The sequence below is a fragment of the Thalassophryne amazonica genome, chromosome 19 (assembly GCF_902500255.1).
Source record: "Thalassophryne amazonica chromosome 19, fThaAma1.1, whole genome shotgun sequence".
NCBI classification, from domain to species: Eukaryota; Metazoa; Chordata; class Actinopteri; order Batrachoidiformes; family Batrachoididae; genus Thalassophryne; species Thalassophryne amazonica.
This window is the reverse complement of record NC_047121.1, coordinates 46,908,438-46,928,616: the sequence shown is the minus strand read 5'-3', so window position 1 is coordinate 46,928,616 and position 20,179 is coordinate 46,908,438. Positions and strand designations below refer to the sequence as shown.

The 20,179-nt window shown below is 41.2% G+C and overlaps 1 protein-coding gene across 1 annotated transcript in view; it reads left to right on the top strand.

The window, feature by feature from the left end:
- Positions 1 to 20,179, top strand: part of dync1h1 (dynein, cytoplasmic 1, heavy chain 1) — a 45,852-nt gene continuing 25,673 nt past the window's right edge. The window contains exons 1-28 of the mRNA XM_034195187.1: positions 1 to 329; positions 3,574 to 3,661; positions 3,788 to 3,961; positions 4,954 to 5,209; positions 7,048 to 7,234; positions 7,353 to 7,624; positions 8,139 to 8,366; positions 8,508 to 9,161; positions 9,289 to 9,711; positions 9,897 to 10,076; positions 10,227 to 10,376; positions 10,560 to 10,706; positions 11,223 to 11,363; positions 11,890 to 12,066; positions 12,213 to 12,323; positions 12,409 to 12,528; positions 12,616 to 12,855; positions 12,948 to 13,103; positions 13,234 to 13,347; positions 13,460 to 13,570; positions 13,719 to 13,928; positions 14,125 to 14,271; positions 14,348 to 14,514; positions 14,878 to 15,051; positions 15,200 to 15,554; positions 15,652 to 15,846; positions 15,933 to 16,215; positions 20,007 to 20,107. Coding sequence (XP_034051078.1) covers positions 80 to 329; positions 3,574 to 3,661; positions 3,788 to 3,961; positions 4,954 to 5,209; positions 7,048 to 7,234; positions 7,353 to 7,624; positions 8,139 to 8,366; positions 8,508 to 9,161; positions 9,289 to 9,711; positions 9,897 to 10,076; positions 10,227 to 10,376; positions 10,560 to 10,706; positions 11,223 to 11,363; positions 11,890 to 12,066; positions 12,213 to 12,323; positions 12,409 to 12,528; positions 12,616 to 12,855; positions 12,948 to 13,103; positions 13,234 to 13,347; positions 13,460 to 13,570; positions 13,719 to 13,928; positions 14,125 to 14,271; positions 14,348 to 14,514; positions 14,878 to 15,051; positions 15,200 to 15,554; positions 15,652 to 15,846; positions 15,933 to 16,215; positions 20,007 to 20,107 — 5,811 coding nt within the window. The 5' untranslated portion in view covers positions 1 to 79. The remainder of the gene's footprint in view (positions 330 to 3,573; positions 3,662 to 3,787; positions 3,962 to 4,953; positions 5,210 to 7,047; positions 7,235 to 7,352; positions 7,625 to 8,138; positions 8,367 to 8,507; positions 9,162 to 9,288; positions 9,712 to 9,896; positions 10,077 to 10,226; positions 10,377 to 10,559; positions 10,707 to 11,222; positions 11,364 to 11,889; positions 12,067 to 12,212; positions 12,324 to 12,408; positions 12,529 to 12,615; positions 12,856 to 12,947; positions 13,104 to 13,233; positions 13,348 to 13,459; positions 13,571 to 13,718; positions 13,929 to 14,124; positions 14,272 to 14,347; positions 14,515 to 14,877; positions 15,052 to 15,199; positions 15,555 to 15,651; positions 15,847 to 15,932; positions 16,216 to 20,006; positions 20,108 to 20,179) is intronic.

Here is a 20,179-nt window from a genome sequence, read left to right as displayed (position 1 = left end):
AACAGCGATGGCAGGAGGAGGGAACGAAAGTACCGCAGTTCTTTGTTCAAATACCGATCGTCACTGACCGCACCCGAAAATGTCCGACGGCGGAGGGACGGACGATCACTGCGGTACCATGGAGGTATCGGCTGTTCAGACGGTCGCCGACACGTCGGTACTGCAGAAGCACATTCGGAAACTTGTACCGCTGCTCCTGGAAGATGGCGGCGAGGCTCCGGCCTCGCTGGAAACCTCCCTGGAGGAGAAGAGCGCCGTGGAACAGATGAGGAAATTTCTGTCTGACCCGCAAGTTCACGCCATTCTGGTCGAGAGAAGTGCCCTCAAAGGTATGTGAAAACAAATCATTGAAAATGAAATAGATTTAGCAAAACTCCGCCACCTACCCAATACAATAACTGTAAAAAGGTTTTGTTATTTAATGTGATTTTTTTTTCAAGCAACAGGTTAACTACGTTAATAACTACATAGAGAAATTCACAAGACTTGCTGTTCATTTTCACTAGTAACTAACACCATGCAGTATCTGACAGCATTTATCCTAGTCGATTCAAGTTCAAATTACATGCTATATTTTGAAAGTCCACATATGACTTCCTGTGTATATCTAATAGTAATTATGGGTCTATCAAACACTGTTAAGCCACCATAATTGCTAAATAATTTTGACTTTTTTTTTTAACTTTCAAGGCCAATAAAGGTCAAATCTGATGGTATGTTTTGAAAAACCACATATGACTTTCTGTTTGTGTACAGTAGTATGGGTCTATTTCATCTGTGATTCTGTTATTAGGCTTTTAATTATTCCCCCATGTATTTTTATTACGCCAAAGTTTTAACTTCTCCTGTGAACACCCATAAACTTCAGATGTTAGTGGACTTGGGTGGAAGGCAAACGTGCAAAATTTGGTTGAAATCCAACCACTGGTTGTTGAGATATATTGATACGAAGTGGTTACAGTTACGGCAGCCATAACTTGAGTCTTAGGGATATTGTTACGACAGATGCCAAAATTTATGACAACTAAATAAAATAAAATGTGGACCAAGTAAAATGTAAAACGAGAATTATATACAACTGTGGGGTAATATTGCACATGGTTTACAGATATTGCACAAGAAACTTGAAAGTGCAGATTAAAGTGGTTTGTTATTGTTCAGTGCAGTGATTGCTCTGGGGAGAAAGCTGTCCCTGAGTCTGTTTATTAAGGCAGTGGCTGTCTTCCGGCTGCTGGAACAGTAATCGTCAGTATTTTTTCCAGCTGCTGACCATAATTTTTTACACACAAAAAATATAAGCTATATTATGTAAACTGGCCCTAACCCAACCCTAACATTAATGTAAAAGACTGAAAAACCACCAACATTACTTGTGAAGCCATTGCCAGTGAAAGTCGCCCTGAAGTCACATGATCACAACTTCCAGCTGGAAAAATAGTTATTGTTATTGTTCTAGCATGCCAGAAAGATAGACACTGACTCTGCATTGTTAAATGACACATGTGGGTGGAAAAAATAAACCCTCGAACATCTGTAATAAATATTATTTACCATAGACTTGAGCAAGTTTTGAGTGAGAGTTTGACAGTAAAAGTAAATTTTGCAAGAAATGGAATACTGCAAGGAATGAAATGTAATGTAACTAACCCTAGCCAGTTATATTAGAGTTCTGCATCTGGAAGATGCTGTTATCCAACATGATTTTGCAAATCAGGAAAATAAAAATCAATATCAAATGCAGCAAATGGGAGGAACCAGGAATGGGAAACCTAATCTTTCATTTGAAGGACAAGAATTATTTGAGCATTGTACATACGCTACAGTCACTTGCCCAGTTCCGGATCATTGCCAGTTCCGGATCACTGCTGTAGTTTTTGCGTCGCCGTTTCTCGTAATCAGCATGAATAAGCTAATACTTGGTACCAATGTAAAGATTAATGTTTTGTCTACAAACGACCACAGGCTCGACCGGATCCAGCCATCCTTGTGATCAGCGGAGGAATCAAAACATCCTGGTGTCTGCAGTGTGCGCGCTTTTTTCTGACTCACTCATTCCTCCAAGTTTTAAAATAACGATCTCTAAAACGTAGCAAAGGTGAGTTAGCCATTCGGTGTTTTTGGTTCTAGAGTGGGAAAATACTTGCTTACTTGGGTAGAAAATGTCAGTGTGTTATGTCTTGCTGTTTAATTGCTGCGCGCATTTATCTCCGACGCGAAAATTTGCAGGTTGTGGATCACTGAAGCAGCAGCCTTTTATCTTTAGTTGTGAGCCTTGTGGACTTTGGGGGTCATCTCATAATCACGAATGGGCATGAATGTGGCGGCTTTTACTTTTTATTTTGGGAGAAATCTCACCTCCACGCTTCATTTTTTTTGCTCGTAAAACGTATAACGGCGCCTTTCGAAACTAAGTAAATTCTCATTTAATAAGTATAATTTCTGTCATTTTGTGTTCAAAACACATTCTTGGGCACAGTGTATGTCATTCTGCATTAGAAGGGCTCCAGCCAGATGCCAAGAATGCCCCCAGAGTGTCGTGATCCGGAACTGGCAAAAGTGATCCATCCATTTCTGGCAAATGTTTGCACCACACATAACGTGGCTTCACACTTTAAGTAGAAGCGCTACACCACCCAGACTTTTTCAGCTAAATAACATACAAATACCCAATACAACAATACACAATTAAAGGACATTCAGTTGCATTATGGCTCAGTATAGCGGGACTTTAAAAAAGGTGATCCGGAACTGGGCAACCGTCTGTACACATAGAAATGGAATTAGTATGGGTGGCACACGTCTGGAGTGACAGACACTTCCAGCAATGAAAAATACGGGGTTGATGCTAATGCACTTCTACACCTGACGTTTTTGTAATGCTTCATGTTAGACATTCAATGTTGCTCATGCATTGCAGAATGTACGCATTTTCTGGTAGTTTAAAGTCCAATTAACATTCAGTTAAGTCCAAATAGTCTATGTGCTGTTCGAAAACGAAGGAACATAAAGAATGAGAGCAATGGTAAAGTACCACATGCAAAGAGTGCATCCTTTGTGATCATTTTGTCAAGTTATGGGGTGGTTTTATCATGTGAAGCAAGCAGCTAGTATCAATGAGCTCATTTTTTTTAAATTTTGCCCTGGTAAATTCTGAGCTACAATGCAGCTTCCTGTTGTTAATGTTTTATAAGTGCTGATACAAAGATCCCCTGCTGCTGCACATGACCAGCTCCTTAAGTTTTGTTTTCCTGGTTGTAAAAAGGTGCTTGTTGACACGTTTCCCCTACTCATGTTGCATTGCGGCATGCAGCATCTGCTGATGAGTATCTTTTCCGATAAGCCAGCATGTAACACAAGGGAGGATGGGGAATTAATGAACTGAAGCCGACAAAATTCATCTGATTGTCATCTTACAACATGGAATACATAATGAACTAAGATCACTTTTGAAGACACAATGAGACAGTCTTTTATTTAACTGGCTAGACACAAGGATGAAACATACTTTGACTGTGAATTGCTATGGTTAGTTTGTTGTTCAGATTTGTCATATTTTGTTGTCATTTTACACAGAGGAAGTTGGTGATGAAGGTGAGGAGGAGAAAGAGTGCATCACCTATAACATCAGCATTGATATACACTATGGCATCAAGTCCAACAGGTAGATCTAAAGCACTGGTCAATTTTTTTTTTTTATCCCGTCTAAGACTTACATGTATCTGAAGCTGTTTTAATTTAGTACATTCTGCTGAGCTGAGTTCTAATTTTAAACTTTGGTTTGCTGCAGTTTGGCTTTGATCAAGAGGACAGGTGTCATCGATGCAGACAAGCCAATATCAACCCAAGTGCGAGTTTTGACCTTGAGTGAAGATTCTCCCTATGAGACGCTCCACTCTTTTATCAGTAATGCTGTTGCTCCTTTCTTCAAATCCTACATTCGTGAATCTGGCAAGGCAGACAGGTAATTATCAGAAAGTGTTTGTTTCACAACCTTGAACTCATATATTCATATATGAGTTTATATTATTGACTAGGATTTCTTATCGGTTCCCTTATCAATACCGCTTGTTAATTTTCTGTGTCCTAAAAGTAGGTTTTATAGGTTTTCTATGTCAACAACATTTTATTGAGTCTTAAAGTAAAAATATGAAATTGGTCACTGGATCCTTGATCTCTGGACATAAATAAACTCTACATGGTGGATCCTTGATCTCTGGACATAAATAGAAATATACAAAATCTGTAATGTTTGTCAAGAGCATTTCCTTTCAGACATTAATGGCATGAATATCACTCCATACTTATGAGCTGAGCTCAGCCGGCTGCACTGCACATCAGCATCAATGTAACTCATAAAGAACGCAGGGCGTCTCATTTTGGGAGGTAAAAAACATTTTGGTCGATTGTAGTTTGTTTGTATTAAAATGTTTGAAACGTGACTCAGCAGAGAGCGTTACAGCGCTTTGACCTGTGTGAATGAAACTGAGGACAATTCTTGTTTCTTGCCTGCAACAAGACAAGAGTCCCAGTTAGTGACTTTAATCCGCGCAAAAGTGACTCATGATTGACATCTTTAAATGGCTTTGAGAGGGGTTAAGAAGTGGACTTATTGCTTTTGAAAAGCAGCTAAGCAAAGAACCAACAAAGCAACGGGTCGGAGCACTGCTTCGTTGGTTTAAGTTTCAAAGTGGAGCCATTACAGAAGCCGTTGATTACAGAGCCGCTGCAGGGTCTGCAATCAATGTAAAAAAAAAAAAACACTTTTCCTGATAAAACACCCTAAAAAACAACAGCTTCTCTGAAGGATTGATAAGGGACTCGTTAAGCAAAAAGACTGTAGATATCGGTGGATCGAATAATTTCTTAACAATTCTCGAAAATAACCGGCTCTCGATACTCATCCTTATTATTGACAGAAAACTAATCTTTGACACATCTCTCATAACCCTCTAGAGATGGGGATAAGATGGCGCCATCTGTTGAAAAGAAGATTGCTGAGCTAGAGATGGGCCTTCTCCATCTGCAGCAGAACATTGAGATTCCTGAGATTAGCTTGGTCATCCACCCCATCATCACAAACATTGCCAAGCAGTGCTATGAGCGTGGGGAGAAGCCCAAGGTCACCGACTTTGGGGACAAAGTGGAAGATCCAACATTCCTTAATCAACTACAGTCCGGTGTTAATCGCTGGATCAGGGAGATCCAAAAGGTATATGAAAGATTGTCAAGAAGCTTAAATAGTGTTAATACAACCCCTGGCAAAAATTATGGAATCACCGGCCTCTGAGGATGTTCATTCAGTTGTTTAATTTTGTAGAAAAAAAGCAGATCACAGACATGACACAAAACTAAAGTCATTTCAAATGGCAACTTTCTGGCTTTAAGAAACACTATAAGAAATCAAGAAAAAAAGATTGTGGCAGTCAGTAACGGTTACTTTTTTAGACCAAGCAGAGGAAAAAAAATATGGAATCACTCAATTCTGAGGAAAGAATTATGGAATCACCCTGTAAATTTTCATCCCCAAAACTAACACCTGCATCATATCAGATCTGCTCGTTAGTCTGCATCTAAAAAGGAGTGAACACACCTTGGAGAGCTGTTGCACCAAGTGGACTGACATGAATCATGGCTCCAACACGAGAGATGTCAATTGAAACAAAGGAGAGGATTATCAAACTCTTAAAAGAGAGTAAATCATCACGCAATGTTGCAAAAGATGTTGGTTGTTCACAGTCAGCTGTGTCTAAACTCTGGACCAAATACAAACAACATGGGAAGGTTGTTAAAGGCAAACATACTGGTAGACCAAGGAAGACAGCAAAGCGTCAAGACAGAAAACTTAAAGCAATATGTCTCAAAAATCGAAAAATGTACAACAAACAAATGAGGAACGAATGGGAGGAAACTGGAGTCAACGTCTGTGACCGAACTGTAAGAAACCGCCTAAAGGAAATGGGATTTACATACAGAAAATCTAAACGAAAGCCATCATTAACACCTAAACAGAAAAAAACAAGGTTACAATGGGCTAAGGAAAAGCAATCGTGGACTGTGGATGACTGGGTGAAAGTCATATTCAGTGATGAATCTCGAATCTGCATTGGGCGAGGTGATGATGCTGGAACTTTTGTTTGGTGCCATTCCAGCGAGATTTATAAAGATGACTGCCTGAAGAGAACATGTCAATTTCCACAGTCATTGATGATATGGGGCTGCATGTCAGGTAAAGGCACTGGGGAGATGGCTGTCATTACATCATCAATAAATGCCCAAGTTTATGTTGATATTTTGGACACTTTTCTTATCCCATCAATTGAAAGGCTGTTTGGGGATGATGAAATCATTTTTCAAGATGATAATGCATCTTGCCATAGAGCAAAAACTGTGAAAACATTCCTTGCAAAAAGACACATAGGGTTAATGTCATGGCCTGCAAATAGTCCTGATCTTAATCCAATTGAAAATCTTTGGTGGAAGTTGAAGAAAATGGTCCATGACAAAGCTCCAACCTGCAAAGCTGATCTGGCAACAGCAATCAGAGAAAGTTGGAGCCAGATTGATGAAGAGTACTGTTTGTCACTCATTAAGTCCATGCCTCAGAGACTGCAAGCTGTTATAAAAGCCAGAGGTGATGCAACAAAATACTAGTGATGTGTTGGAGCGTTCTTTTGTTTTTCATGATTCCATAATTTTTTCCTCAGAATTGAGTGATTCCATATTTTTTTCCCTCTGCTTGGTCTAAAAAAGTAACCGTTACTGACTGCCACAATTTTTTTTTTCTGATTTCTTCTAGTGTTTCTTAAAGCCAGAAAGTTGCCATTTGAAATTACTTTAGTTTTGTGTCATGTCTGTGATCTGCTTTTTTTCTACAAAATTAAACAACTGAATGAACATCCTCCGAGGCCGGTGATTCCATAATTTTTGCCAGGGGTTGTAAAACACAAAATATAAAGTTTTACATATATCATATTTTTCAGTAAAACAGTTCTGATACTTGGTTAAATGAAATGGTCGTCATTGGGTTTATTTATTTCTGTCTCCCAGGTGACAAAGCTAGATCGAGACCCAGCTTCAGGCACAGCCTTGCAAGAGATCAGTTTCTGGCTCAATCTGGAGAGGGCTCTCAACAGGATTCAGGAGAAGAGGGAGAGCCCAGAGGTTCTACTCACATTGGACATTCTCAAACATGGAAAACGTTTTCACGCTACAGTCAGCTTTGACACAGACACTGGTGAGATTCTGTTATTGTTTGCTTTTTTGACTTTATGCATGTTGTGCTAATTTGCAGTACATTGCATAAAGTATTAATGTGCAATGAAATAGTAATTCTTACTGTATTTCATATATAGGTCTGAAGCAGGCTGTGGAAACGGTCAATGATTACAATCCTTTGATGAAAGACTTTCCTCTCAATGACCTGCTGTCTGCCTCAGAGCTTGATAAGATCCGCCAAGCCCTGATGGCTATATTCACACACCTCAAAAAGATTAGGAATACCAAATACCCAATACAGAGAGCACTGCGTCTAGTTGAGGCTATCTCCAGAGACTTGAGCTCTCAGCTTCTCAAGGTGTTGGGAACCAGGAAGCTTATGCATGTTGCCTATGAGGAATTTGAAAAGGTTGGTGATACAGGCTCTTTGGTATGAAGAAGTACAAATGTATTTATACCCAGACAAACAAATTATAAAGACTCCCCATTTAGTGTATTCCAGAAGTGCAGTATGCAGGATATTTACCCCCAGATAGATGTTGGTTGCTTATTACCTAGCTAACCACTTTGATTTGCCTTAAGAGGCTGTCAATTCTCACATGAATAAAACCAATAAAACATTTTATCATGTTGGACATGGCATTGGACATTAACTTCAGTGAAATCGGCAAATAAAATTTCTTTTAAAAATGAGTTGGCCTTGAATAGTAGTTTCTATCTCAATGAAAAATGGTGTGCACCAAAGAATAGTGTTCTTATTGAGCTACATGTTTCAATTTATCAAAAATGAGTATAAATTTCTAACTTGTCTGAGATGAAAGTTTGCAGTAGCCTGTTTTTCCACAACTTGCCCTTGCTTGGTTGTCTTATGTCTACTTTAATTCTGCCATATTTCCACATATATGAAAAATTTGTGTGTTCAGGTTATGGTAGCTTGCTTTGAAGTGTTCCAAACCTGGGAGGATGAGTATGAAAAACTGCAAGTGCTTCTGAGAGACATTGTAAAGAGAAAGCGAGAAGAGAATCTGAAGATGGTGTGGCGTTTGAGCCCTGCACACAGAAAGCTCCAGTCACGTCTGGACCACATGAGACGTTTCAGAAGGCAGCATGAGCAGTTGAGGGCAGTCATTGTCCGTGTGCTGAGGCCTCAGGTAAGATAAACACATTTGGAACCAGAATTCACTACAGTTGAGGATTTGTAGGAACAGCAGAACTAGTACAGCTTTTCTTTTTAATAATTATGCTATATTCCTGAAAATAAGAAATGTTTAAGTCCTTTGTTTTATTTTAAGGTTTCTGCTGTGCCGCAACATGCCCCTGGTGAAACAGTTGAACCTCAAGACATGAAGGTAGCTGGAGTTCTCTTTGATGCAGCTGATGCCAATGCTATTGAGGAAGTCAACCTGGCATATGAGAATGTTAAGGAGGTTGATGGCCTCGACGTGTCTAAGGAAGGAATGGAAGCCTGGGAGGCTGCCATGAAGCGCTACGATGAAAGAATTGACCGTGTGGAGACTCGCATCACTGCCCGCCTGCGCGATCAGCTTGGAACAGCTAAGAATGCCAACGAGATGTTCCGGATCTTCTCACGCTTCAATGCTCTCTTCGTGCGCCCTCACATCCGTGGTGCTATCCGGGAGTACCAGACACAGCTCATTCAACGTGTGAAAGATGACATTGAGTCACTGCATGACAAGTTCAAAGTGCAGTATCCTCAGAGCCAGGCATGCAAAATGAGTCACGTCCGGGATCTTCCGCCTGTGTCTGGCTCCATCATCTGGGCAAAGCAGATCGACCGTCAGCTAACTGCATATATGAAGCGTGTGGAAGATGTTCTGGGAAAAGGTTGGGAGAACCATGTGGAAGGTCTGAAGCTTAAGCAGGATGGTGATAGCTTCAGGGCTAAACTCAGTACACAGGAAATATTTGATGACTGGGCTCGCAAGGTATGGAGGCGATAGTTCATTTGAATATAGTTTGTCTGTTTTCTTCATAGTTGAAATGTATTTTTTGCCACATTACAAAGCAAAAACTGTAAATTATGTTCAATGTGTGTACTGTTTTGTAACTCAGGTGCAGCAGCGTAACCTTGGTGTTTCTGGTCGCATCTTTACTATTGAGAGTACTCGTGCCCGTGGACGCACAGGAAACATGCTGAAACTTAAAGTCAACTTTCTCCCAGAAATCATCACCTTATCCAAAGAGGTCCGCAACCTCAAGTGGCTGAGCTTCCGTGTACCTTTGGCCATTGTCAACAAAGCCCACCAAGCTAACCAGCTGTATCCATTTGCCATCTCTCTGATTGAGAGTGTGCGCACGTACGAGCGCACCTGTGAGAAGGTGGAGGAGAGGTCGTCCATCTCCTTGCTGGTAGCTGGGCTAAAGAAAGAAGTCCAGGCCCTCATTACTGAAGGCATCATTTTGGTCTGGGAGTCCTACAAGCTGGATCCTTATGTTCAGAGGCTGGCTGAGACGGTTTTCAACTTCCAGGAGAAGGTCAGTTCAAATAGCCTGCTTTACTGAACATTTAGTTTTTCTGAGGTCTGTATTAAGATGGGTCACTATAAAATGACTACCTTAATACAGACTTACCTCAGATATTACAAATTTAAAATGAATATTAAGTGCAGAAAATGGACTAACTTCAAATGTCAAATTTTTCCATTGTGTGCAATTTCCAGGTGGACGATCTATTGCTGATTGAAGAGAAAATAGATCTAGAGGTTCGGTCACTGGAGACTTGTATGTTTGACCACAAGACCTTTTCCGATATCCTCAGCCGTGTCCAGAAGGCCGTGGATGATCTCAATCTCCACTCTTATTCCAACTTGCCCATCTGGGTCAACAAGCTTGACATTGAGGTCGGCACCATAAACATAAGAGTACAGTCACCTTAATTAAAGTCAGTGCAGTACCTTTGACATGAGAGCTGACTCCAAAGTAGGTTTAGTTTTAGTTTTATTTTAATTAATGTTTTTTGTTTTTTTGTTGTTTGTTTGTTTTAAATCTAGATTGAACGTATCCTGGGAGTACGTCTGCAGGCTGGACTCAAGGCTTGGACCCAGGTGCTCCGTGGCCAAGTGGAGGACAAAGCTGATGTGGACATGGACACAGAGGCTCCACAAGTGAGCCACAAACCTGGTGGTGAGCCTAAGATCAAGGTGAGGACTATGCATACAATGGCCTTTTAATTGATTTGAACTCAATCAGTACGTGCTGTTACTCCTATACTATAAATTATTCAACTTCAGTTTCAGGAACAGCAAATGTCATCGAGTGAGTTTAAAAAACATTTTATTTTCAGAATAAAAAGTGATGATTTATTCATGTCAACGCTTTCATAGAATGTTGTTCATGAGCTGAGGATCACCAACCAAGTGATCTATCTGAACCCTCCAATCCAATACTGTCGCTTCAAACTGTACCAGGAGATGTTCTCCTGGAAAATGGTCATCCTCTCCCTTCCCAGGATCCAGAGCCAGAGATATCAGGTAAGTATGTGTACATACGAATGGAGGTCCAAGCTGCTTTGTACAAAACACAAGTATTGAAACTTTAATAATAATAGTTCTGTTTTGGTCACTTTTGAGATCCAATATTAAAAGAGCAAACAATGTAGGTTAGATTCAGTGTTTGTAAAATTTAATACTGATGTTAAGACCTTTTGGTTCTGCAGCATAGTAGTTGAACTCCTAAACTAAAGACTACAGTTCAGTTAGTTATATCCACCCGGGGACAATCTGTCTTTGTCCTTGGACAACACACTTCATCTCCGTTGTCCCAGTCCACCCAGCTGTAAATGGGCGTTGCTATGGAAGTAACCTGCGTGGAAATGGCATCCCATGCAGGAGGGAGTTGTCGACTCTCATTGGCTTCATACAGCAGAAACTGGAAATAAGCACTTGCCCAAAGGACCTGGGAAAGATTTATTCTATGTTTTCACTTTCATTTGTGCTTAGCCTATCGGTCAAAGATGTGTCCAATTAAATACATTTTTACCTCCTCAGGTGGGCGTTCACTATGAGCTGTCAGAGGAGGAGAAGTTCTACCGAAATACCCTGACCAGGATGCCAGATGGCCCAGCAGCTTTGGAGGAGGCGTACATTGCAGTTGAAGACAATGTCAGTGAAGTGGAGCAGTATGTCCAGGTAAGAGCCAAATGCCTATTATTTCTTTGTTTTCACAATGTTTGGGGAGTTGGAGCCTATCTCGGGAGTCATAGGGCATGAAGCTGGGTACACCCTGGACAGGATGCCAGTCTGTCACAGGATGGCATAGACTGACAAACTCATGCAAACTGACAGCTATGGTCAAAATAGTTACCAATTTACCTAATCTGTATGTCTTTGGATGTGGGAGGAAGCGGAACACCCAGAAGGAACTCACACGAACACTTGGAGAACATGTAAACTCCACACAGAATGGGCCAGGTGGGAAATGATCCTGTGACATTTTTGCTGTGATGCAACAGTGCTAGCAACTAATCCACCGTACCACCTCAAAGTTATGACAGCATAAATTGTAATCCTGGTTTAGTCTTATACATTAAACAACTACATTGAGGAACAAATGGGAAGGCCCTAATTTAAATGTTATGTTTCTTTTTTGTTGTTTTGGGTTTTTATTTTTTTGACCCCCCCTTACTAATGGACTTCCATCTTGTTCCTTGTCCAGGTATGGCTGCAGTACCAGTGCCTGTGGGACATGCAAGCTGAAAACATCTACAACCGTTTGGGTGAAGATCTCAATAAGTGGCAGGCCCTACTGGTCCAGATCCGCAAAGCTCGCGGAACCTTTGACAATGCAGAGACACGGAAGGAGTTTGGACCTGTGGTCATTGACTATGGCAAGGTAATGCTGACTCACAGATCTTAATTACTTTATAAAGTAACTATGTTACAATTTATTTAAAAATGATTCTAAAAATCAGAATTTTGGGTCTTGTATGATTTTGGTAAAAATAAATAAATAAACCTTGTATTTTTCTCTAACATCAGGTCCAGTCAAAGGTGAACTTGAAATATGACTCATGGCACAAAGAAGTCCTGAGTAAGTTCGGTCAGATGCTTGGTCAGAATATGCAAGACTTCCATGCACAGATTTCCAAGGTACAACATGATGAAGAAAAATTATGTTTGACCAGCTTGACTGTATTGATTACCAAGGAATTAACCAGACATTTTTCCTCTGTAGTCCCGTCAAGACCTGGAACAGCATTCTGTTGACACAGCGAGCACCTCAGATGCTGTCAACTTCATTACATATGTTCAGACGCTGAAGCGCAAGATCAAGCAATTTGAGAAAAATGTGGATGTATGTATTCATTCATGATTCCTTTATATTAAAAATAATAATAATCCTATTAGGTTCTAAATCTAATTCTTCCTCTCTTGCCTATAGCTGTTCCGTAATGGCCAGCGTTTGCTGGAGAAACAGAGGTTTCAGTTCCCTCCATCCTGGCTCTACATTGACAACATTGAAGGAGAATGGGGTGCTTTCAGTGATATAATGAAACGTAAAGATACCGCTATCCAGCAGCAGGTGGCCAATTTACAGATGAAGATTGTGCAAGAGGACAAAGCTGTGGAAAATCGCACTAGTGACTTACTCAGTGACTGGGAAAAGACCAAACCAGTTGCTGTAAGAGAAATCCTTCATGGAGGGGAAAGAGTCGGGTCTCTCTCTTGGTCTAATAATTTTGCATGTTAATTTTTCGTAATGTGTTTTACCAGGGCAACTTGAGACCAGAGGAGGCCCTGCAGTCTTTGACCATCTATGAAGGCAACTTTGGTCGTCTGAAGGTGGAAAGGGAAAAATGTGCCCGTGCCAAAGAGGCCCTGGAGCTGACAGACACTGGCCTGCTCAGTGGTAGTGAAGAAAGAGTGCAGGTAATGTCAGCCTAAATATTTAAAATTATTTATTTATTGGGGCAGATTAAGCTACCAAACAAATAATGTCCAAAGGCAGTGTAATTGACAATACAAAACTGTGATAAATTCCCCTTCCCTCTTGGTCTAGGTGGCACTAGAGGAGCTACATGACTTGAAGGAGGTGTGGTCAGAACTGTCAAAGGTTTGGGAGCAAATCGACCAGATGAAAGAACAGCCATGGGTGTCTGTACAACCTCGTAAGGTAACAGACATGTAAGAGTTATTCAGATTCACTGGATTATTAAATCTGGTCTGTGTAGTTGTCAAACTAATGTATACTTGAATGTTGTTGTGTGGGTATTTTGTGGTTCTAGCTTCGTCAGAGTCTGGATGCTTTGGTGAACCAACTGAAGAACTTCCAAGCCAGACTGAGACAGTACGCTTCATATGAATATGTCCAGAGGCTGCTGAAAGGATACCTGAAGGTCAGAAAACTAGTGTATAATTTTTCCTTTTTCAGTTCATAACACAATTGATTTTTGCGGTGGTGGCGTGGGGTGGGGTGGGGGGTGTATTACGTGGAAAAGCTAGGTGATAACTTGTAAAATTGTCGTTATATTTTTGTCTTACCAGGTTAACATGTTGGTAATTGAACTGAAATCAGAGGCTCTCAAAGACCGCCACTGGAAGCAGCTGATGAAGCGTTTGCATGTAAACTGGGTCCTTTCAGAGCTGACCCTGGGTCAGATCTGGGATGTGGATTTGCAGAAGAATGAGATGGTGGTGAAAGATGTCCTCCTGGTAGCCCAAGGAGAGATGGCTTTGGAAGAATTTCTTAAACAGGTGAAGAGGCTTCAGGAAATCATAGTATTGTGATAAGATTACATCAGGCATGTTTGCAGTTAAACTGGTGCAATTAGTGTTTCTGTTAAATGAATGTTTATTCATGTTTAATATTTTAAATACCACTCAAGTCATAACAACTGTAAAATATTCAGTTTGGTTCAGCTTTGAATAATAATCATTCTGTGGTCATCAGATCCGTGAAGTTTGGAATTCCTATGAACTTGACCTGGTGAACTACCAAAATAAGTGTCGTCTGATTCGAGGCTGGGATGATCTCTTCAACAAGGTCAAGGAACACATTAACAGCGTGTCTGCCATGAAGTTGTCTCCTTACTACAAGGTCAGTATTTTACATTACATTACGATGGTATTTCAGTGAAGAAATTACATTTTGCTCCTCTTCTTTGTCCACTTAGGTATTTGAGGAAGATGCCCTTAGCTGGGAGGACAAGCTGAATCGCATCATGGCTCTGTTTGATGTCTGGATTGATGTCCAGCGTCGCTGGGTCTATTTGGAAGGCATCTTTACAGGCAGTGCTGACATCAAACACCTGCTTCCTGTAGAAACCCAGAGGTTCCAGAGGTAATTGAGTTATTTGTTGCAATTGCTGATTTTACTTTTGGAATTTATTGTACCACTCATGTCAACAGTGTAATATTTTTATCCCCTGGTATGAAATATAGGGGTGATCAGCATGTCCGTCTGTCCGTTAACACTTGTTATCACGATATCTCAAGAACCAGTTGACCAGTTTCATTCATATTTAGCATAAGGGTGTACTTGGGTGATCCCCCGACACCTTGTGTTACTGATTTGTGGGGACCGGGGGGATATGTCATTTCCAGAGGACTCTTGTTGATTATGTCTGGTTCAATGAAAATGTCATACGTGTGATACTGGAACAGTGTTAACTATTACAAAATTGGGCAATCTTATCTTCCACAGTATCAGCGCGGAGTTCTTGGCACTGATGAAGAAGGTGACAAAGTCTCCTTTAGTGATGGATGTGCTGAACATACAGGGAGTACAGAGATCCCTGGAAAGACTGGCTGACCTGCTTGGAAAAATCCAGAAAGCTCTAGGAGAGTACCTGGAAAGGGAGAGGTCCTCATTCCCCAGGTATTATACTGACAGGAGCAAGCTGTAGAACACAATACACAATTATTGGCTGTACAGAGTTGGGTCATAATTGAAGGTCCAAAAAAGAATTTAGATATACCACTTTTATTTTATTAATAGATGGCCATAATTTAATTTTTCACCTTAGGTTCTACTTTGTTGGAGATGAGGACCTTCTTGAGATTATAGGCAACAGCAAGAATGTGGCCAAACTTCAGAAGCACTTCAAAAAGATGTTTGCTGGAGTCTCCAGCATCTTGCTCAGTGATGACAACACTGAGGTGCTAGGTATCTCTTCCCGTGAGGGTGAGGAAGTTCTCTACAAAACACCGGTCTCTATTACAGAGCATCCCAAGATCAATGAGTGGCTGACGCTGGTGGAGAAGGAGATGAGGGTGACGTTGGCAAAGCTACTTGCTGAATCTGTCACAGAGGTTACAGCCTTCAACAAAGGAACAGCTGTTGACCTCAACCAGTACATTGACTGGATTGATCGTTACCAGGTGTGTACTGAGGTCGTTCATAGTAGCCACAAATGTCTGCTTGAAACACAGACATGAAAATCTGGTTATGTTTTGTAATTTCATGCTGTCTCCTCAGGCCCAGCTAGTAGTCCTCTCCACTCAGATTGCCTGGTCTGAGAATATTGAATCCGCCTTGACCACCATCTCTGGTGGTGGTAATATGAAGCTCATGCACGGTGTGCTTTCAAACGTTGAAGCCACCCTTAATGTGCTCGCTGACACTGTCCTGATGGAACAGCCCCCACTTCGCAGGAGGAAACTGGAGCATCTGGTCAGAGAGAATTTTGCTGATGAAGGATTTAAAAGATTGTTATACTGCAGAAACTCCATCTAAAAATTCCTCTTATCTTCTCATAGATCACAGAACTGGTCCACCAACGTGATGTGACTAGGGCTTTGATCAAGAACAAGATTGACAATCCCAAGTCCTTTGAGTGGCTCAGCCAAATGCGCTTCTACTTTGATCCCAAGCAGACTGAGGTCCTACAACAGCTGTCCATTCAGATGGCCAATGCCAAGTTCAACTATGGCTTTGAGTACTTGGGAGTCCAGGACAAGCTTGTGCAGACCCCACTGACAGACCGCTGCTATCTAACCATGACTCAGGCACTGGAAGCTCGTCTTGGAGGGTCACCATTTGGTATGGAACTTTAATGTGTCACTTCTTTGTAAGCATGAAATGTTTGTGGAGTATGACTGCCCTACATACTCTTCTTTTTGGCTGCTCCCCTTAGCTGTCGGTTGCCACAATGGATTAATCGTTTCCATCTCACCCTGTCCTCTGTATTTTCCTCTGTCACACTAGCCACCTGCATGTCCTCCCTCAGCACATCCATAAACCTCCTCTTTGCCCTCCCTCTTCTCCTGCCTGGTGGCGGCATCTTCAGCATCTTTTTCCTTATATACCCTGGGTCCCTCCTTTACACATGTCCAAATCATCTCCATCTTCGCTGTCTTACATTGTAGTCAAGCCATCCCACTTGAACTGTCCCTTTATGCTCATTCTTAATTCTGTCCATCCTCATCACTCCCAAAGAGAATTGCAATAGTTTCCATTCTGCCACCTCCAGCTCTGCCTCCTGTCTTAGTTAGTGTCACTGTCTCTAAGTGATACAACATAGCTGGTCTCCCTATTGTCTTGTAGACTTTTCCCTTCACTCTTGCAGATATTCTTCGGTCACAAATCACTCCTGCCTCTTTTTTCCACCCACTCCTCCCTACCTGCACTCTCTTCTTTACCTCTCTATCACACTCTCCATTACTTTAGACAGTTGAACCCAAATATTTAAACTCATCTACTTTCACCACCTCTACCTCTTGTAACCGCACTATTCCACTGGGCTCCCTCTCATACACACACACACATGTATTCAGTCTTGCTCCTACTGACTTTGATTCCGTTTCTCTCCAGAGCATACACTAGTGTTCAGAATAATAATAGTGCTATGTGACTAAAAAGATTAATCCAGGTTTTGAGTATATTTCTTATTGTTACATGGGAAACAAGGTAACAGTAGATTCAGTAAATTCTCACAAATCCAACAAGACCAAGCATTCATGATATGCACGCTCTTAAGGCTATGAAATTGGGCTATTGTAGAAAAAGGGGTGTTCACAATAATAGTAGCATCTGATGTTGACGCTTCAAACTCAAAACTATTATGTTCAAACTGCTTTTTTTTTTTTAGCAATCCTGTGAATCACTAAACTAGTATTTAGTTGTATAACCACAGTTTTTCATGATTTTTTTTTTTTTTTTTTTTTTCACATCTGCGAGGCATTAATTTTGTTGGTTTGAAACCAAGATTTTGCTTGTTTACTAGTGTGCATGGGGTCATTGTCTTGTTGAAACACCCATTTCAAGGGCATGTCCTCTTCAGCATAAGGCAACATGACCTCTTCAAGTATTTTGACTTATCCAAACTGATCCATGATACCTGGTATGTGATATATATGCCCAACACCATAGTAGGAGAAACATGCCCATATCATGATGGTTGCACCACCATGCTTCACTGTCTTCACTGTGAACTGTGGCTTGAATTCAGAGTTTGGGGGTCGTCTCACAAACTATCAAACCCTTGGACCCAAAAAGAACAATTTTACTTTCATCAGTCCACAAAATATTCCTCCATTTCTCTTTAGGCCAGTTGATGTGTTCTTTGGCAAATTGTAACCTCTTCTGCACGTCTTTTATTTAACAGAGGGACTTTGCGGGGATTCTTGCAAATAAATTAGCTTCACACAGGCGTCTTCTAACTGTCACAGCACTTACAGGTAACTCCAGACTGTCTTTGATCATCCTGGAGCTGATCAGTGGATGAGCCTTTGCCATTCTGGTTATTCTTCTATCCATTTTGATGGATGTTTTCCGTTTTCTTCCACGCGTCTTTTTTTTTGTGTGTGTGTGTGTGTGTCCATTTTAAAGCATTGGAGATCATTGTAGATGAACAGCCTATAATTTTTTTGCACCTGGGTATAAGTTTTTCCCTCTCCAATCAACTTTTTAATCAAACTACGTTGTTCTTCTGAACAATGTCTTGAATGTCCCATTTTCCTCACGCTTTCAAAGAGAAAAGCATGTTCAACAGGTGCTTGCTTCATCCTTAAATAGGGGACACCTGATTCACACCTGTTTGTTCCACAAAATTGATGAACTCACTGACTGAATGCCACACTACAATTATTGTGAACACCCCATTTTCTACTTTTGTTTTTTGTTTTTTTTTACTAATAGCCCAATTTCATAGCCTTAAGAGTGTGCATATCATGAATGCTTGGTCTTGTTGGATTTGTGAGAATCTACTGGTACCTTGTTTCCCATGTAATAATAAGAAATATACTCAAAACCTTGAATTAATCTTTTTAGTCACATAGCACTACTGTTATTCTGAACACTACTGTATCTCCACTTTTCCAGGCTAGACTCAACCTACTCTCACTACAAAAATGTAATCTGCAAACATCATAATTCATGAAGACTCCTGTCTGATCTCATCCGTCAACCTGTCCATCGCCAATGTGAACAAGAAAGGATGCAGAGCTGATCCTTGGCGTAATCCCACTTCCAGCCTGAATGAATCAGTCATTCCTACTTCTCACCTACTTGTCACTTTATCCTTTCCTGGACATCTTCGTTACACCACCAAATCTCTTCTTCCTTCCACTGTCCAGATGTCACACACAGTACCTTCTTAGCTGTCTCCCTCACCATATCTTGAGTACCACATCTTCATTTCCAGTTGTTCAAAATTGCTTCCGCTCCATCCAGTGCCTCTCACACCTGATCACTGAATTTCACACAGTCTTCCTCCTTCAGCTTCCCGTCTGATCCTTTGTTGAGCTCTGACTCTCATCCTCTTTTTCACCTCTAAAGTCATCCGACAAACCACCATCCTATGCTGTCTACATACACTCTCTCCTGCCACCACCTTACAGTCTCCAATTTCTTTTAGCTTGCATCTCCTAGAAAGAATCTAGTCCACCTGTGTGCACCTTTCTCCACTTTTTTTTTTTTTGTCACCATGTGCTTCTCCCTTTTCCTAAAGTAGGTATTCACCATAGTCATTTCCATCCTTTTTGTCAAATCAACTACCATCTGTCCTTCCACATTCCTGTCCTTGATACTATATCTACTCATTACTTCCTCATCACCTCTCTTTCCTTCGCCAACATGCCCATTGACATCTGCTGCTATCACCACTCTTTCCTGCTTGGGCACACTGTCCACCACCTCATCTCACTCACTCCAGAAGTCTCCTTTCTCCTTCATTTCACACCCTACCTGTGTGGCATATTCACTGATGATATTCATAATCACCCCTTCAATTCCCAACTTCACAATCCTTACCCTGTCAGACACTTGCTTAACCTCCAACACTTTGTACTAAAAGCATACTATTCTTTTAAAATGACCACAACACTATTTCTCTTCCTATCCACACCATGATACAATAACTTGAACCCCCCACCTATGCTCCTGGCCTTACTTCCCTTCCACTTGGTCTCTTGCACACACAATATGTTTACCTTTCTCCTCTCCATCATATCAGCTAGCTTTACCAGTCATACTGCCAACATTCGACGTCCCGACTTTCACCCTCACCCTTCTAGTTTTCCCTCTTCTCTGGCTGTCTGTGGATATGTTTTCCTTCTCTTCTTCTTCGCCCAGCAGTAGCCCAATTTATCCCAGCACCCTGTTGGGCAACGGCACTGGTTAACCCGGGCCTCGACCAATCCGGTGTGGAAATTCAGTTTGTACTCTGTATCTTTATTTTTGCTTGTTTTACGCTGGATGCCCTTCCTGACACATCCTACTCATTTATCTGGGCTTGGGACCAGCATTCAGAATGTACTGGCTGCGCTCCCCACGTGGCTGAGTTATGACTGGTCTACATACAAAAAATGTTAACTGAGTTTTCCTTTTTATAGGTCCTGCTGGCACTGGAAAGACTGAATCAGTGAAGGCACTTGGTCACCAGCTGGGCCGCTTTGTCCTGGTCTTCAACTGTGATGAGACATTTGACTTCCAGGTGCAGGACCTTAAGATTCTATTTTTCTAAAGCAATTTTTAACCAACAACCAAAAGACCAAAAATCACGATG